This window comes from Phoca vitulina, unplaced genomic scaffold (genome assembly GCF_004348235.1).
Source record: "Phoca vitulina isolate PV1807 unplaced genomic scaffold, GSC_HSeal_1.0 scaffold41, whole genome shotgun sequence".
NCBI classification, from domain to species: Eukaryota; Metazoa; Chordata; class Mammalia; order Carnivora; family Phocidae; genus Phoca; species Phoca vitulina.
This window is the reverse complement of record NW_022589744.1, coordinates 1,880,394-1,899,865: the sequence shown is the minus strand read 5'-3', so window position 1 is coordinate 1,899,865 and position 19,472 is coordinate 1,880,394. Positions and strand designations below refer to the sequence as shown.

The 19,472-nt window shown below is 32.8% G+C and overlaps 1 protein-coding gene across 8 annotated transcripts in view; it reads right to left on the bottom strand.

The window, feature by feature from the left end:
- Positions 1-19,472, bottom strand: part of TANC2 (tetratricopeptide repeat, ankyrin repeat and coiled-coil containing 2) — a 361,287-nt gene that overhangs the window by 289,207 nt on the left and 52,608 nt on the right. For 6 of the 8 annotated variants that reach the window (XM_032429357.1, XM_032429360.1, XM_032429362.1 and 3 more), the window contains exon 2: positions 11,936-12,030. In XM_032429357.1, the coding sequence (XP_032285248.1) occupies positions 11,936-12,002 (67 nt within the window). In that variant the 5' untranslated portion in view covers positions 12,003-12,030. Of the gene's footprint in view, positions 1-11,935; positions 12,031-17,629; positions 17,804-17,889; positions 18,096-19,472 lie in introns of those variants that run through there. The other 2 variants (XM_032429354.1, XM_032429353.1) reach the window with 2 other exon arrangements.

Genomic DNA, 19,472 nt, shown 5'->3' with positions numbered 1-19,472 from the left:
CATTTTTAACACATTGCCATGAAAAATAAGGGGAAAAAAATCAAAGAGCAAAAATGCACACAACTTAAAAAAAAAATCTCAACTTCCACAAGAAGCCACTAAACTCTTGCCTACTTGTTGCTTTGACATAATCCTTAGCAATTTAAGATCTCTTAACATCCAACTTGCTACTTCAAAGAAAAGATATAGTTTTCAGATCTCAGTTTAGACTTAATTCCATTTCTAGCTGTCTCATTTATTCAGTGACAGCAATATATGAAGAGTGAAAATTCAAGTTTCTACTACAGCTGTCTACTAGCTGCAGACACTTGAGAAAGTCTTTTTATCTTGAGCAAGTCTTTTTTCTCTCATCTGTAAAATGACATGGTATTTGCTATACAGATTAAATGAGGTAATATATGTTAAAGTCATCTGCCTTTGTGAAACAGAACGTATGCAAATGTAAGGTACCAGTTACTCAATACATGCTTCATCAAAGACAATAACTTTACATGACCTCTTATTTTTTTTTTACGTTTTATTTATTTATTTATTATTTATTTATTTATTTATTTATTTTGATGTAGTGTTCCATGATTTATTGTTTGCGTATAACACCCAGTGTTCCATTCAATACGTGCTCTCTTTAATACCCATCACCAGGCTAACCCATCCCCCCACCCCCGCCCCTCTATAACTCTCAGTTTGTTTCTCAGAGTCCACACTCTCTCATGGTTCGTCTCCCCCTTCCATTTCCCCCCTTCATTTTTCCCTTCCTATTTTTTTTTTTTTTTAACATATAATGTATTATTTGTTTCAGAGGTACAGGTCTGTGATTCATCAGTCTTACACAATTCACAGCACTCACCATAGTACATGACCTCTTATACTCACATTCAATGAAATATGGATATATATATATATATATATAGAAGTAAATACAGTGACAGTCTGAACTGATGGGAGGACAGAAAGAAGTGTACACCCCTTACCCCTAAGATAGTTAAACTATCTATATTAGGAAACATTTCTAGAAAGTTCATAAACAATACAAGTTTCATATTAGGAATACAGGCAATAAGCACTATAGCACATGAGGCAAAAGACTGATAACTGTGAACCAAAATAAGACATAAGCTGGACTTTAATGATTGATTAGACAGGATTAAAGAGGTAACTCGAAGATAAGTGGCAAGTTTATTCCAGACAGAGTGACTGTCATGATCAAAGGGGCATAGCATTAATAATAAAAAGCATTACAAAGTCTGATTTAGATAAAGTAGAAAGTTTCTTAATAAGAATTACAGGGAAAAGAAATAAGAATTACAGGGAGTAAGGCCTGAGAAGTTAGGTGAGATCAGGTCCTGTCAAGCTAAGAATTTTTTAGCTAAGAAAATTACTATGGCAGCCAGATGAGAGTGAGGGCAGATGATAGTGAGTCAGAGAAAACAGTATATTTGTTCATTCATTCAGCAAATATTTATAGATCTACTAATTTCTAGGCATGTTATATATGCTGGAAAACAGTCAGTAAACTTGTAGGGGTTACACTTATCAAGAAAGATTGACAATAACCCAAACAAAACAAAGTAAAATATCTCAAAAAATGATATCTACTCTCAGGACAGAAATGGTAATTGGATGGAGTCTGAACATGGTAGAGGCTGAAAAGGAAGACCAGTGAGAAGACTGAGAGGAAAGGCCAGTATTATACGCATGTGTGGCAGCAGAGGTATATAGGAAATCTCTATATCTTCCCCTCATTTTTTTTTTTTTTTAAGATTTTATTTATTTATTTGACAGAGAGAGACACAGCGAGAGAGGAGTGGGAGGGGAGAAGCAGGCTTCCCACGGAGCAGGGAGCCCGATGCGGGGCTCGATCCCAGGACCCTGGGATCATGACCTGAGCTGAAGGCAGATGCTTAACGACTGAGCCACCCAGGCGCCCCTGTATTTTCCCCTCATTTTGCCATGAACCTAAAAGTGATCTAAAAAATAAGGTCTATTTTACTTTTTTTTAAAGATTTATTTATTTATTTTAGAGAAAGAAGGAGAGCACAAGCAGAAGGGGCAGAGGGAAAGAGAATCTCAAGCAGACTCCGCACTGAGCATGGAGCCTGATGCAGGGCTCAAACCTCACAACCCTGATATCACTACCTGAGCTGAAACCAGGAGTTGGACACTTAACCAACTGCACCTCCCAGGTGCCCCTAAAGTCTATTTTTTTAAGATTTTATTTATTTATTTATTTAGAGAGAGCACGCACATGCACGAGCAGTGGGAGGGGTGGAGGGAGAGGGAAAAAGAGAATCTCAAGGAGACTCCATGCTGCCCTGAGCATGGAACCCCACACGAGGCTCAATCTCACAACCACAAGATCATGACCTGAGCCAAAATCAAGAGTCAGATGCTCAACCGACTGAGCCACCCAGGCGCCCTCTTAAAGTCTATTTAAAAAAAAAGAAGAAGGTTGGGGATTAAGCAGTGTTTATATTACCAAGGGCTCTATAAGCTTAGTGAAAGACTTTTAATTTATTCTAAGTCTACTGATGCCTATTGTAGGGTTCTAAGATTAGGGGTGATATGATCTGATGAAGTTTATTTAAGATTGCTATGGGCACTTACAAAATCAAAGCATGAGTAGTAGGAGGAAGACTGGTCTGCTACAGGCAGAGATTCCAGTGTGATAAAGAGAAATTAGCAAAATTTTTATCTATTGTGTGAACTGGCTTGATGGTATAAAACAGGAGTTAGCAAATTTTTCTGTGATGAGCCAGACATTAAACATTTTATTTATTTATTTATTTGAGAGAGAGTGAGTGAGAGAGAGAGAGGAGCAGGGTGAGGGAGAAGCAGACTCCCCACTGAGCAGGGAGCCTGACATGGGGCTCAATCCTGGGACTCCAGGATCACGACCTGAGCCGAAGGCAGACACCCAACCCACTGAGCCACCCAGGCGCCCCAGTATTAAACATTTTAGTCTCAGTAATAACTACAGAATTCTGCTCTTGTAACATGAAAGCAGACATAGACAAAACATAAGCAAGTGAGTATGGCTATGTCTCAATAAAATTTTATTTACAAAAACAGGTGGTAGGCCAGATTTAGCCTGCAGGCCACAGTTCACCAGCTCCTGATAGAGAAGATGAAGGAATCCTATATTCAAAGCTAGGTCTCCATGCCCATTGATTCTCCACACAGGATTTCTATCAAGTTCATGGTGGCAACAACATGGAGGACTAGAAGCCTGGCAGCAGAGCTGGTGACAATCTGATAATCAGGTGGAATTAGCCAGAGTCCTGCCAAAGGGTGAGGACTGACAAACACGAAGAAGAGATCTCACCCTAGACATATGGAATACATGTGAACTGAAACAAACCAAACTATAACCTAGCCCTTATCCACTTCAACAGTCCATCAAATCCAAAAGATCAGACTCTCATCACATATGCCTTACATAAGAAAAGGCTTTCCTTCCCTGGAGAAAAATATTATTTATTCCAGACACTATAGTTCTTTTAAATACAATGTCTGATAAACAAAAGAAAAATGTTGAGATGTATGAAGAAGCAGGAAAATATGATCCATAATCAAGTGGCAAAATAATTAACAGAAGCAGATGCATATATGACCTACATGTCTTAGCAGAGACATCAGCTATTAAAGCTATTATTTTGAGCTATTATGTATAAGTTAAGAAAAAAGAGGTTAAAAACAAAACAAAAAAAAATGGGTTCAAAATTTCAATAGAGAAATGTAATTATCTTTAAAAGAGCCAAATGAACATTCTATAACTGAAAAATGCTATCTAAGTTAGAATTAACTAACTGGGCTTAAAGGCTGACTGGACACAGGAGAAGAAAGTATCAAAAAACATGAAGACAGGCCAACATAAATTAACCAAAGAGAAAAAAAAAAGCCCAAAAAACAAAAACACAGTTCCATATTCATGAGGAATAACATCAAAGAATCTAATATATAGAAACTAAAGTTCCAAAACACAGATGAAAAAAAAAAATAGAAGAAATACTTTAAGAAATAACGGCTAAGGTTTTCCACAATTCATGAGACATCAACACATAAACTAAAGCTCTCTGAAATCCAAAAAAGATAACAGAAAGAAAGCCATATACCTAGGCAACATCATAGCCCAATGCTAAAAGCCAAAATTAAGGAAAAAAAAATTAAAGCAAACAGACCAAATTAAATAATAAGTCACATTACATTCCAAGTTTTTTGGGGGGAAGGGGGTGGGGAGAAACAACACAAATGATGGCTGACCTCCCATCAGAAACAATAAGAGTCAAAAGATAATGGAATAACATCTTTAAAGTGTTGAAAGATAAAAATTACCAATCTAAAATTTCATACCTAGGGAAAATATGCTTCAAAAATGAAGGTAAAATAAAAACATCATGTGAAAACAAGAACTGAGATAATTCACTGCTGGCAGACCTACACTCCAAGAAAAGCAAAGGAAATTCTGCAGGGTGAAGAAGAATCCAAGATAAAACTCCATTTTGTAAAATATAAGACAACAAAGAGTGGGATATAAATAGAATTAAATACCATAAGGTCATTACAGTGCTAACAAAGTAGTAAAATAAAAATTCAAGTTAAACCATATAAAGTTAAAGAGGCATGTTGTAATCCCTTGTGTAATCTCTTTTAAAAAATTCTAAGAAGGTATAGCTAAAAGGCCAAGAAAATGGATAGAATATAAAAAAATTTTTCAAAAAAATTTTTTTTCATAAATCTTAAAAAAGACAGGAAGCAGGGAAAAAAAGAACAAGGAACATATGTGGCCAGCCATTTTTATGTATGAGTTCTACTAAACTTACAAGGAATACATAATTTATATGATACATAGAAAACAGCAAAAGACGAAATCCATGACAATTCATCTTGTGAAGTTAGCACAACTCTAAAACAACTTTGAAAAAAGAGGATGAAAACTAAACTGGGAATAAATGTGAAAACATGAGTGTGAGTGTATGTGTCTATCTGCTGAGAAGTGTCCTTAATTCTGGACTGCTACAAATATCAGAAATATAAACAAAACCAGTCAAATCAGACCTGTTTCAAGATGCAATTTCAAGGTTCTCACCACTTTTTTCATTCTCCAGCCACATTAATTTTTATAGCTCACTGTCCTCTACCACCCAAGTAAGAATCCTTATTCTCTTTTATATGACCACATTCTCTCACTTCCTCTAATGACTTTTCACCTCAAGTTCCATGCCAACCTATCTTAATTGGCAAGGACAAACGAATTTCGTAAGAGTATCTCAACAGCCAACCACAAACTGAACAAATTGATGGGCAGAGAAACAGAAAGGGAAATAGTAAAGAACAGAAATATGACAGGGTTAGGTTGTATTACAAAAGATTTTACAGCCCTAAATTAAACAAGCAAAATCCTTTCCTCTTATTAAATGGGACTGTATTTTTTAACCAAATTTTGTTAGAACACATTACAGAAAAGGTAAAAACCCTTGAAAAACTTATGTTGTAATTTCGCGGTTTATCAGTGAAATAAAACATACTGTCCCTGGAAGGGAAAAGATATTTTTACAGTATATTTGTATTAAATACTATTGTATATATTTCTTTATAGTTTATTACAAACATTCATTATTCATAGAGCAATGAAGATTTTAACTAACTTCAATGGCTTATGGACAAAAAAAAGGGAGGGGGAAGAAAAAGGAAAAAACCACCAGTAGCAAATACTTCTAATATAAAGATGACACTGTCTTTTCTTTTCCAATATTTATACTAGTAATTTTATCTTCATGTCTTTATTGTATACTAGAACTTTCCAAACAACTGTGAAAAAAAGTGGTAACAGGAGAAATCATTATCATGTTTCTGTTTTAATAGAAGTGGCTGCTATATTTCTTTGTTCAATATAATGCTTAGATGTTGGATTTGGTGACTAGTCTTTATTATATTTAAAGTACCTTTTTCTATTTGATGATGTTTTTAATGGCTGCTCAGTTTTATAAAATGCTATTTCAGAATATAATGATACAATATGGTTTTTAAATTTTTTTCTTAAAGATTTTATTTGTTTATTTGAGAGAGAGAGAGAGCAAGAGCGGAGGGGGAAGAGGCAAAGGGAGAAGCAGACTCCCCGCTGAGTGGGGAGCCAGACACGGGGCTGGATCCTGGGACTCTGGGATCATGACCTGAGCTGAAGGCAGACGCTTAACTGACCGAGCCACACAGGCACCCCTAAAATTTTTTCTAAGTTAAAAACTTCTGTTGATTTTCTGATATACCAACATTTTTGCATTCCTGACATAAACTCTACTTGTTATAGTACATTATCAGTGATTATTTATTTATTTATTAAATATTTTATTTATTTATTTGAGAGAGAGAGCACGAGTGGGGGTGTGGAGAGCAGAGAGAGAGAGGGAGAAGCAGACTCCCTGCTGAGCAGGAAGAGTCCAACGCGGGGTCTGATCCCAGGACCCAGAGATCACGACTTAGCTGAAGGCAGACGCTTAACCAACTGAGCCACCCAGGTGTCCCTGATGATTATTTGTATTTAACTATAAGTTTTACTCACTTACTTTGACTCACTTTTCTTTCTATACCTCCTGCCTTCTTCACATTTATTTTTTACTTTGCTGGGAGACAGACTCAAGTTTGTTTCTCCCAACAGCTTTGTTACACTTGGGGTACTATACTTTCTAAGTCCTTGAATATCTGAAATTAGCAGTTATTTTTCCTGCTTATACTTGAATGATGGTTTACCATTACAGTGATACCAAGCAATAGCACTGACATATATCAAAGAAGCATATTTTAACTTTTACTAATTACTTGTATGATTTTAAGTAACAAGGTTAAGACAAAGTTAAGAAAAGATATAAACATAGAACTTTTAAATAGCATAGAAACACAAAGATTTCCTTTATAACTCATAATTCAAGAGAGTCATACAACTGTTTTTTTCATAAAAACTTAGGAGTATCTAGTCCCACATGCATCAAAAACAATTTTTACATGGAAAATATGAATTAAGTTATAAAATTCAAAGCTGATATTCACACATCCTTGGGAAAAAACATTGCCTGAGAAAATTCATTTGTTATTATATGCTATAAAATCTATTTCTATGAAATATTTATCTAGTGGCCTACACAAAAGTTCAGATCAACTATTTAAAAGACAAATTATAACAACTTCCCTTTATTACAAATTCTTTTTAAACTAATACTAAGTTGGTTTTCTAATACAAAACAAATAATTACGCCTATGAGAAAACTCACCTTATTAATCTAAAAATACGCTATGAACAAAAGTTAATATAAAGAATAAAGTCCACCCAATTATTCATTAACAATTAAAGAAAAAAAAAAAAAGTAATGATGAAAACACTAATGATGTCATTCCATAAGCATGCTTTTTTTTAAATATAAAATTTATTCTTGCTCTAGAATTTCCTGCCTTGGAGTACGTTTGAAGAAAAGTACTGCTTCTCTACAATAGGGTTCTTTTCATACAGAATACAAAGCACTATTTTTATAACTAACTTATAACTACTCTAAATTATAAACATTTTACATGAAAAACCATGGAGAAGAATAAATACTAAAATAAGACCCCCCAAAATCATTATTGACATAATTAAATACCTAGTAAATCAAAGGAATTAGCTTTAATACTACAGTAGAACCTTGACATGTATGAATTTAATAATATCTCTACCAGAGCAGTACTACTCAGAAGCCTAGCATATAATAATTTGTAATTTTGCTAAAGTGAAAATAGGATGCCTACCTTTAATAAGAGTAGTATGTACACATAAGTTACTCATCTGGTACTCAGGGCAAAAAGACTATCCACAACTGTATCCTATTATGGCTTTATTGATTTCTATAGTTATCTTATATGAAGTAATAGTTGTGAAGTGAGAGAAAATGCTGGTGCTGGTGTCAAAAGTGAACAGCTAAAGGTGTCTAAGAAAATCATGGTTCTAGGCCACAAAACAAATTTTGGACAAACCATTTCTTTAAATGTCAAATTTGGAGGCAGCTTGGATCTCTGACATATATGAGTATGTGTGTGTGTAATCAAAAAGTGACCAGTGGAATGATGTCGATTACTGTCTTCTGCCAAACTCAGACTGTCTGGGGAGACAAAATAACTAAATGCAATGTAGTTCTCTGGATTGCATTCTGAAGCAGAATGAGGACACGAATGGAAAAACTAATGAAATCCAAATAAAAATATGGAGTTTAATAAATAGTAGTGTACCAACGTTGGTTTCTTAGTTTAGACAAATGGACCATAATAAATAAGATGCAACAATGGATAAAAGTGGGTAAGAGGTATATGAGAATTGGCTGTACTATCTTTGCAACTTTTCTTTAAATCTAAATTTAATCCAGGGGTGCCTGGGTGGCTCAGTCAGTTAAGCGTCTGCCTTTGGCTCAGGTCATGATCCCAGAGTCCTGGGATCGAACCCCGCATCAGGCTCTTGCTTGGCAGGCAGCCTGCCTCTCCCTCTCCCTCTGCCTGCCGCTCCCCCCATTTGTGCTCTCTCTCTCTCTCTCGCTCTCTCTCTCTGTCAAATAAATAAATAAAATCTTTTTTTAAATCTAAATTTAATCCAAAATAAAATGCTTACTCCAAAAAATTAACTAGACACAGGAGGAAATGAAATAACATTAGTAAAAACCAAGAAAAAGATAACAAAAACAGACATATTTAGTTATCAGACACAGATTTTTAGATAAATATAGATATAAATATATTTACTACTTTGGGGAGATAAGAGACAAGATTGAGAATACTGACAAAGAACTGGAAACCATAAAAAGAATAAAATGGTGTGCATCTGTCAATTGTTTTTAAGTTGAAAGGGGAAAATCAGTATCCATATAGCAGAAAAACCTGGAGAATACCTTGATTGGTCATCAAAATCACATTTGAATGATAAGACATTGTCTGCTTCTGGTTGTGATGCCCCACAAAGAAAAAACATACATTTAAGTAACATTCAGACCAGAGATACATACCCTGCATCTAATCATAAAAAAAAAAACAAAAACACAAAATTAGGGGCATTCTGCTTATTTTCAAAGGGAGAGAGAGCCTTTATTCTTCAAAACTGTCTAAAAAGGCAGAGAAACTACTTCAAATTGAATGAGAGTAAAAAGATACGACAAGCAATGCAATGCCTCATCCTGATGAGATCTTGGAAACAAAGGGGAAAATTCTACAAAGGAAATTACTGGGTAATTGACAAAATTTGGAAAAGGGTAGATTAGATAAAAGCATTATATCAATGTTAATCTGTTTGAGATTGATAACTGTACTGTGGTTATGTAAAAGAATCTCCTTGTCCTTAAGAAATACACACTAAAAGGGTCGCCTGGGTGGCTCAGTCAGTTAAGTGTCTGCCTTTGGCTCAGGTCATGATCCTGGAGACCTGGGATTGAGCCCCGCATCGGGCTCCCTGCTCAGTGGGGAGCCTGCTTTCTCCCTCTTCCTCTGCCACTAGCCCCTGCTTGTGCGCTGTCAAATAAATAAATAAAATCTTAAAAAAAGAAATGAAACAGGGTATTATACTACGTGAAATGAGTCAGAGAGAGAAAGACAAACACTATTTGTTTTCACTGATATGTGGAATCTAAAAGAAAAAACCAACCAACCAAATAAACAAACAGAAACAATTTCACAAATACAGAGAACCAACTGGTGGCTGCCAAAAGGGAGGGGTTTGGGGGATGGGCAAAATAGGTAAAGGAGATCAAGAGGTACATACTTTCAGTTATAAAATAAATAAGTCAAATAAATAAAATCTAAAAATAAAATAAAATAAATAAGTCACGGAGACAGTACAGTACAGGGAATATAGTCAATAATACTGTAATAATGTTGTATGGCAACAGATGGTGACTACACTTACCATGGTGAGCAACGAGTAGGTTGTATACCTGAAACTAATATAGCATTGTATGTCAACTGTACTTTAATAATTAAAAAAAAAAAAAAAGGGAAGAAAAAAAAGAAAACCACTCCTAGGCACATCAGTGTAAATCTAGAAAACTAAAAAAAAGGAGAAAAAAGATAGATCACCTTTAAAGAAGCAGCAGACTAACAACTGACTTCTCACCAGAAATAATTCAAGGATCCAGAAGACAATGAACTATATTTGAAAGTGCTGAAAGAAGATAACTGCCAGCCTAGAATTCTACTCCCAGCAAAAATATCCTACAAAAAATAAAGGCAAAATAAGGACATTTTCACATAAAGATAAGTAAATTTGCCACAGGAAGGAAATGATAAAGAGTCTTCTCCAGACAAAAAAAAAAGGTTATCCCATCTAGAAGAAAGTGAGGGATGAAGGAAGGAAAGAAAATCAATGTAATGATCAAATATATAGGTAAACCTAAATAATGGTGACTACATAAAACAATAATAATGTCTTGTGGAGTTTAAAATACATACACAGGTGAAAAGAATCTAAAGCTCTTGCATTGTCCAAGAAGAAAGTAAAAGTACCAACTGACATCAAACTTAAACTGATAATTGAATCTTTAAGGTAACCACAGAAAGAATTACAAGAATATGTAATTTCCAGGACAAAAAGAAGAGATATGGAATAATAAAAAATGTTTTTGATCAATCTAAAATTAAGCAAGAAAGGAGAAAGAACACAGAACAGGCAGGACAATTAGAAAGTACATTGTAATATGTTATATTTAAATCCAAATATATTATTAGTTGAATTAATGTGGATTAACCAACATCTCCCTTAAGAGAAAAAACCTGTCTGAATGAATAAAAGAAGAAAGCTCAATATATCCTATTAACAGTATAACCATATAGAAATGCTGAAAGTAAAAGAATAGAACAAATCATACTATGCAAACACTAATCAAGAGAGTTAGGATAGCTATAGTAATATTAGACAAAGTCAGCTTTCAAACAAAAGACATTATTAGAAATAAAGAGGATATTTCATTATGGTGAAACAAATTCACCAGGAAGATAAAGCAATTCTAAATTTCAATGTATCTAATAAAATAGCTTCTAAATATATAAAGCAAAAACTGTCAGGAACAAGAAGGAGAAACAGACAAGTCAATAATCATAGTGTGAGATTTAATCATATCTTTCTCAGTAAATAATTTCTTTAAAATAAAAAAGGATCTAAAATATTTGAGTACCACCATTAACTAAACTGCGCCCAATAATTTCAGAATCCACATTATTTTCAGGTGAATCCAAAACATTCACCAAAATTGATCATATGCTGAACTATAAGGCAAATCTCAAAAACTATCAAAAAAATAAAATAACTTGTAAAATGCAGAAAAATTGGGAAACTGAAAAGATTAAAAGAATAAATATCTATAACCCATTAGCAGAAAACAAATATTTAGTACATCTCTCATCAACATTTCTCCAAAAGAGTATATACATAGTTTTGTTTGTTTTGACCTTAATATCCTAAGAATTATCTTCTTATTCTTAAACCAACCTTTATAAACTTTATTTTAATGACTGTAGAAATCTAAAATTTGTATTTTACTTCCTGTACAACCCTCTGAGGATAGTTTCTATTTTTACAGTCTCATTCCCCAAAGAGTGCCTAGGACTGAAATAATTTCACATGTTAATTCAAAAAGTAAATTTAGGTCTAGAAAGTTTTTAATAAGTAGTGCACAGAGGCATTACTCTCTCATGTATTTTAAATAAATATGTTTCCTCCACAAACTTTCCTTTATCTGACTGTTCTTGATAAGTATTCAAGTGTTCCTACCTCTTAATGAAGAGTATGACAGCCTAGAGGAATGTAAACTTTCTTTTTTTCTAAATTAAATAAACCATTTAATAAATAAATATATAATGCTCTAGCATCAATTCAGATCCCTAATAGAACTTCCCTTTCTAAAATATCACACAAAATAAATGTAACATAGTCACTTACCACTTGATCTGTTTTTACGACTCGATTTCCCTCCAGTAAGAAGCATCTTGAGACTATTCCGAAACATGTTTGTGCTGTTCTAGTACTCAAAAAAACTGTAAAAGAAAATATGGGAAAATACGTTAGAAAACTTGATTTTCTACTCAAAATACTATTAATAATTAATTTTAAATGCACTATCAGGAATTAACTATGTTTAAATATATAGTACAGAAATTTTAACAATATGACAAAAATATCTAATTAATTTAACTTGAATACTATAATACTTTGAGTACCCTAAGAGATAAAGGTAGATATCACTAAGGGTACAAAGAATGTAGTCACCATAGAATAAAGTAACCACAGAATAAAGTCACCATAGAATAAAGAATTGGGTAGCTATAAATACAGCCTACCCTTTCACTGACTCTCCTTTTCGTGAACAACTTTCCCATAGGCCCAACACACACATCCCCAAAGTTTAAGAGTCTAGAAACTTTCAGAAGGTGCATATTTTCCATTGACTAAGCCAGAATTCCACCTCAAAGACCACTGATATACATGAATGAGTGCCTATCCTCTTTATGTCCCACTTCTATCAAAGGAAAATTCTTCCAGTTGTGCTTTGGATTATGTCCTCTCTCACCTCCTCAAAGACTTTTAGCCAAAAACCATCTTCCTTTTCTTTCTCACACAACTTTAATTTTTTTCTCTCTACTGAATCATTCCAATCATAACATAAACATGGTAGTATGTCCTAACCAAAAACAAATAAGCAAGTCCCTCTCTTTATTCCCACATGGTCCAATTACTGCTCCTATATCCTTACTCTTCATAGCAAAATTTCTGGAAAGTGTTGTCAGTACTTGGTGCCTCCAGCAGATTGAACAGAATAAACATGGACTAAAATGGAGGTTAACAAAAAATATCCAAACCAAAGCACTGAGAAATAAAGGTTGAAAAAAATGTAAGAGAGAATAAGAGGTCTATGGAATCCACTGAAAGGTTCTACCATACATATCACTGAAATCCCAGAAGAAAGGAGAAAATAAGAAAGAACCAATATTTGAAATAATAACAACAAGAATTTCCTAACAAAAAGTCACATCTTTAAGGAGCTAGAGGGAAAAAATAAAAAATTTAAATAAGCAACAATCAACAGACAGAAATAACTTTCAACAGAAATTAAGAATGGCAGAAGACAATGGAATGACTTCCTAAAAATTCTGAAAAACAGGCACCAATCAAGAAATCTATTCACAATTTTAAAATGTTTGAAATGAAAATGAAATAAAGGTAATTTCAGAAAAACAAACAAGAATTTATCAGTAAAAGAAATACTAAAAGGGAGTTCTTCCAACAGAAGGAAAATGATACTAGAAAAAAAGCATGGAAAAAGGAAAAGCCATAAAATAGGTAAATGTTGGCAAACACGGATGAACAGTGACCATAAAAATAATTACTAGCTTGTTAAGTTTAAATTATATGTATATTTAAAATGTGTGAAAACAAGAACAAAAAGATTCAGAACTGGGATAAATGGAGTTAAAGTTTTTAAGATATCTGCATTATGCAGGAAGTGACAGAAGTAATAATCTGCATCTGACTGCAATAACTCAAAATCAATGTAGTGATTTCTAGGATAGCCATTAAAGGTTAACTGAAGTGAGAAAAAGAATAATTAAAATATTTCATTGAACCAAAGAAGGTAAAATGTGAGAGAAAAAGCATAGTGCACATTAATAAAATAAAAACAAATAGTAAGATGGTAGCTTTAAACTCAAATTATAGTTATTGTGTTAAATATTCACTCTACTATAAGACTACTTATGGTCACAGAAAGATTAAATATAAGATGATGAGAAAAAGCATATCATCCAAAAAACAATTAAAAGGAAGCTGTCATACCTATGCCAATATCAGACAAAGTCAACTTAAGGCAATAAACACAACAAAAGATAGAGATATTTCTTAATAATTAAAAAGTCAAGCCAACAAAAAGATATCATACTTCTAAGTATGAATGGACCCAATTAAAAGCTTAAAAATATATAAAGCAAAAATATACAAAACTAATAGAGGATATGGACAAATCCATAATCACATGGAAGACTAACACACCTTTGTCAATAGCTACAAGATCAAGCAGATGAAAAAAAGTTTTTACTAAGATACAAATTTGAACTGCATAATTAACCAACTAGACTTAATATACATAGTGTATTCTTCCAAATAAAAACAGAATATACAAATTATACACAAAATACATACCAAAATGAACCACAGGCTGAGTCATAAAGCAAGTCTGAATACATTTCAAAGGACTTAAGTCTTTGAGAGTATATTCTCTAACTACAAGGCAATTAAGCTAGAAGTGAATAATTTTTAAAAATTGAGAAACTCCCCTACTGCTTGAAAATTAAGTGACATACTTCTAAATAACCTATGAGTCAAAAAATAAAAGTATATAAATCACAATGGAAATTTTAAAATATTTACAATAAATTATAATGAAAATATAAATTATGGAAACATAGAGAATGAAACTAAAACAATGCTTGTAAATAAATGTAGAGAAGAATGCATGTATTAGAAGGATGAAATCAGTATCTAAGCTTCTATTTCAAAAAGTTCAAAAACAAACAGCAAATCAAAGAAAGCAAAAGGAAAGAAAGAGTAAAGAGTAGAAATGAATGAAATAGAAAACAAATCCCAAACAGATAAAATCAATGAAGCAAAACACTGGATTTCTGAAAAGTAGTATAATTAATAAATCCCTAGCAAAGCTAATCAAAAAAAAAAAAAAGAGAGAGAGACACAGAGAAACTGCCAACATCAGAAAAAAAAGAGAGAGAGACACAGAGAAACTGCCAACACCATTTCAGATACTAAAGGCTGTTTTAAGTAAGTAGATACTATAATAACTTTACACCAAATTTAATGTTTTACATAAAACAAATTCTTTGAAAAATACAACTTATCAAAACTGACCAAAAATTGAGCAGAAAATCTGAAGCAGCCCTATCTCTATTAAAGAAATTGAACTTACCAAAACTCCTCCCAGAAAGAAAACTACAGGGCCAGATTATTTCACTGGTGAAGTTTACTGTTTAAAGGTACAAACAATACCAACTTTACACAGTTTCCTTAATAGAAGGAATACTTCCAAACATATTTTATGAAGGCAGTATGATCTTAATCCCAAAACCTAACAGAAATTACAAGAAAAGAAAATTATAGACCACATACCTCATGAACATAGACTCAAAAATCCTTAATAAAAGACACTGAAAACTACAAAAGTTACTTTAAAAAATTAAAGAAAACTTAAACAAGTAGAGATATACCATGTTCACAGAGTGGAAAGTTCAATATTGTCAAAATGTTGATTCTCCCTATAATGTCCTAAAGAGACAACAAAACCTCAAATTCTAGCACGCATTTTTTTTGTAGAAATTGAGCAGCTCATTCTAAAATGCGTATGGTAATACAAAGAGCTTAGAACATCCAAAGCAATCAAAGAAACTAACAAAAAAGCTGGAGCATTTATATGACCTGAACTCAAGACTTACTCTATATCTCCAGAAATCATGACAGTATGGTTCTCTCATAAGTATCATCAGGCAGATCAATGACACTGAATAGGTAGTCCAGAAAAAGATCTACACTTATACGGTCATTTTTTTCGACCAAGTCATTAATGAGTAAAGAGAAGTCTTTTCAACAAGTGGTGGTGGAACAAATAGATATTCACTTTTTAAAAAATTATCCTTAATCTGTGCTTCACACTATATATGAAAATTAATTCAAAATAAATCAAGAGTCAAACAACACATGAACGCTAAAATCATAAAGCTTTGAGAAGAAAACACAAGAGAATATCCTTATTATTTAGAGATAGGCAAAGGATTCTTAGAACACAGAAAGCAATAACCATAAAAGAAAAAATGGATATATTTGGGCTTTATTAAAATTTTTAAAGACATCTGCTCATAAAAAAATAACATCACCAAAATGAATAGGCAAGTCACAAACTGGGAGAAATTATTCACAAAACATGTATCTAACATAGAACTGACATCCAAGATATATTAAGAACACCTACAACCCAACAAAGAGACAATCACATTTTAATGGGTGAAAGATTTGGACACTTTTAAAAAGTTTATGAATGGCCAACACACATATTGAAAGAGATTAATACTTTCCCAATTTGTCACTGGGAAAATACAAATTACAATGAGCTACCACTATACTCCACCAGAAAAGCAAACTTTTGAAAGACTGATAATATCAAATATTGACGAGGATGAAGAGCAAATGAAACTCTTAATATACTGTTTCAGGAGTATAATAGTACAATTGCTTTAGGCAGAAGTCTAGCGGTTTATTATAAAACTAAGCATATTCCTAACATAGGACTCCACACATTACATATTTACCCAGGAGGAATTAAAACATATGTGCATAAAAGATTAATGTAACAATTTTCATAGCAGCTTTATTTATAAGAGCCCAAAAGTAGCCCACGTGTCCATCAATAGGAAAATGGATAAACTGTGGGATTTTCATATAGTTGGATACTACTCAGCAATAAAAAGGTATGAACTATTCGTATATTCAACAACAGACAAATCTCAAAATATAATATGCTGAATAAAAGAACCTTACATAAAAGTGTATGCAGTAATCCATGGTAGAAAAAAAATCAGAATAATGGCTGTCTCTTGGGGGTAAATGTGAGGATTAACTGAGAAAAGGCACAAGGAAACTTTCCAAGATGATGGTAAATTCTCTATCTGGAAGAAGTTTGGAATACACAGATGTATGCATTTGTCAAAATTCAGCAAATGTTCACATCAGATTTATGAATCATACTCCATATATATTTTACCTCAAAAGAAAAGAATAAACATTGAACTCTACTTAATTACATTCATGCTTAAATATTTAGAAGAAAGCCTACGATGTCTCCAATTCCTTTGAAATGCATCAAAAAATAAGATGAAATCATGGATGGATAGGGGGTGATAGTAAGGCAGATAGTAATAAAACAATTACAGCAAAATGTTAACAGTAGATTCTAAGTAGTGGGTATACATGTGTTAACTGTAAAATTATGTTAAATTTTCTATATATTTGAAATTTTTTATGTAAGCTAAAAACACACTCCCACAAAGGAAACTCAAGGTTCAGATCATTTCAACAATGCATTCTAACCAGCATTTAAGAAGAAGTAATACCAATCTTACACAAATTGTCCCAGACAGTAAAAATAGGGAACACTTCCAAACTTGTTTTCCAAAGACAGCATAAGCTTGATAACAAAAGTCAATATGGTTATTATAAGAAATAAGTTACAAGAAAGAAATCACAGACCTCTCTTTTGACATAGATGGAAAAACCCTAAACAAAATATTGGCAAAATCAAATCTACCAATTCACTGATCAGGACCAAGTGTGGGCTTAATCCAGAAATACAAAAATGATCGAACATATGAAAATCAATATAACTTACCACATTAACAAGAGAAATAAATCATATTATCAATAGATGAAGCAAAAGTAATTGATGAAATTCAACACTCATTCATGATCTAAGACAACTTGCACAAAACTAGAAGAGAAGTTCCTTAATATTATAAAAGCGTATCTTTTTTAAAACCTATAGTAAACATCATACTTAATGGTGAATGAATAAAAATATTCCACCTGAGATGAATGATGTGACCACTTCTTAGCACCACTTGCACTCAATATGATCCTGGAAGTCTAAGCCTTTACAAAAAGGTAAGAAGATGAAATATAAAGAATGGAAAAGAAGAAATAAAAATGCTACTTTCACAGACAATACGATTATATACTTAGAAAACCTAAAAGAATTTATAAACTATTAGAGTAAGTGAGCTTAGTAAGGTCACTAATACAGTGTAAAACATAAAAAAATAGGTGAACACCAACAAATAACTTACCCTTTTAATCAGTGAAGATAAATAAGGTGATGAATCCTAAAAAGAATATTTCAAGCATTTAAGAAATATATTCATCTTGAGAGTTATTCTTAGTTTCTTTTGCCCCTTATTTACTTTAAAAGACTATCTGAGAAGTAGAAATTCTGTCTGATTTACTTCACTAATATTTGAAAGACTTAAAAAAATTATGTTATATGCAATGATATATATGAAATATACTTCGTTTTAAAATATGCCATAACATTTAAACAGTAAATCTTATAACCCTTCAATTTTTATTTTCTTAAAAGAGAGTAACTTTTCTTATGTATAAGATTTTCTGTGCATACAAGTGTAAACAAAATATGTAAAATATTCTACATATAGAATCTCATTTAGTCCTCATCAAAACCCCCTTAAGATGGGTGGTATTTGCTTCACTTTGAAGAAAAATTTGAGGTAAAGAAAAGTGAAATAGCATGCTAATATTATACAGCTAATAAATGCTTAAGACCATATTTGAACCCATGCATTTTGTCCTCCTCCTCAGTGCCCATGCTTACACAAGGGATACAATAAATCTATTTAAAACATTAACCGAAACTACAGAATTTCTAAGTCTAGTGACCCAAATTAAAAGTTTCAGAAGTATTACTCCATTTGACTCTGGTTTTTGAAATAATGCTTTTTATTTTGTGTGACACTTGCACATACTTTAACTTCTTTTACCTTAATCTAGTGAGTTAAAAAAAAAAAAAAGTATGGTAGTGTTATACGTTGGGATGAATCTTCACAAAAGCACCAAGAAAAATTATGACAAAAGACACTGAGGAGGAAAAGAAAAGATATCCTGCTCTAATGGACTCTATGATATCCTATGCAGATCCCCATTACAGGATCAGAGCACCCATTCCTCCAGTGTTAATGGCTCAGAGGTGCTCCCACCTTCAGAGAACTGATCTAAGCTAAGCAAAGCCACCAATGATATTAATACAGGGGTACAAAAGACCAACTCCTTTAATTCAAGGGGGAACAACTCTGTGGCATGAATTATGCTCCAAAGCCTTCACCCATCTCTTCCTATGCTGAATTTTTCTTCAAATTCTTATCTGAAAATGATATATACCTGTTTGTTTATTGCCATGAAGACATGGAAATTGCTTGTTTAATTCACTGCTGCAAACCCAAAACTGGAGAATAATGCCCAGTAAACAGTGGGTGCCAAATAAATATTGATTGAATTAATTATATTTCTTCAGTTTGTATTCACTGTCTAAATCAAATTCCTTGGGGGGAAACTTGGTATTACTCTTTTTATCCTCAATGCCTAGCTCACGGGAGACTCTCAACACTTCTTGAATGAATAAATGAATGAAAAATTGAACAAAGACTTGATTCATCAGACTAGCTAACCTGTTAAGGAGGTAAGAGGGCACAATGTAAGTAAGTTTCAATAGACAAGAGCAGATTATGAAATAACTGTAACAATGGGCACTACCTTGAGTGATATTACACCAGAGACTGTCAGGGAAACACAAAAATTCTAGGCAAGTTTAAATTTTTGCATGAGAAAAAAACACAAGAAATTCTAGTCATACTTCAAA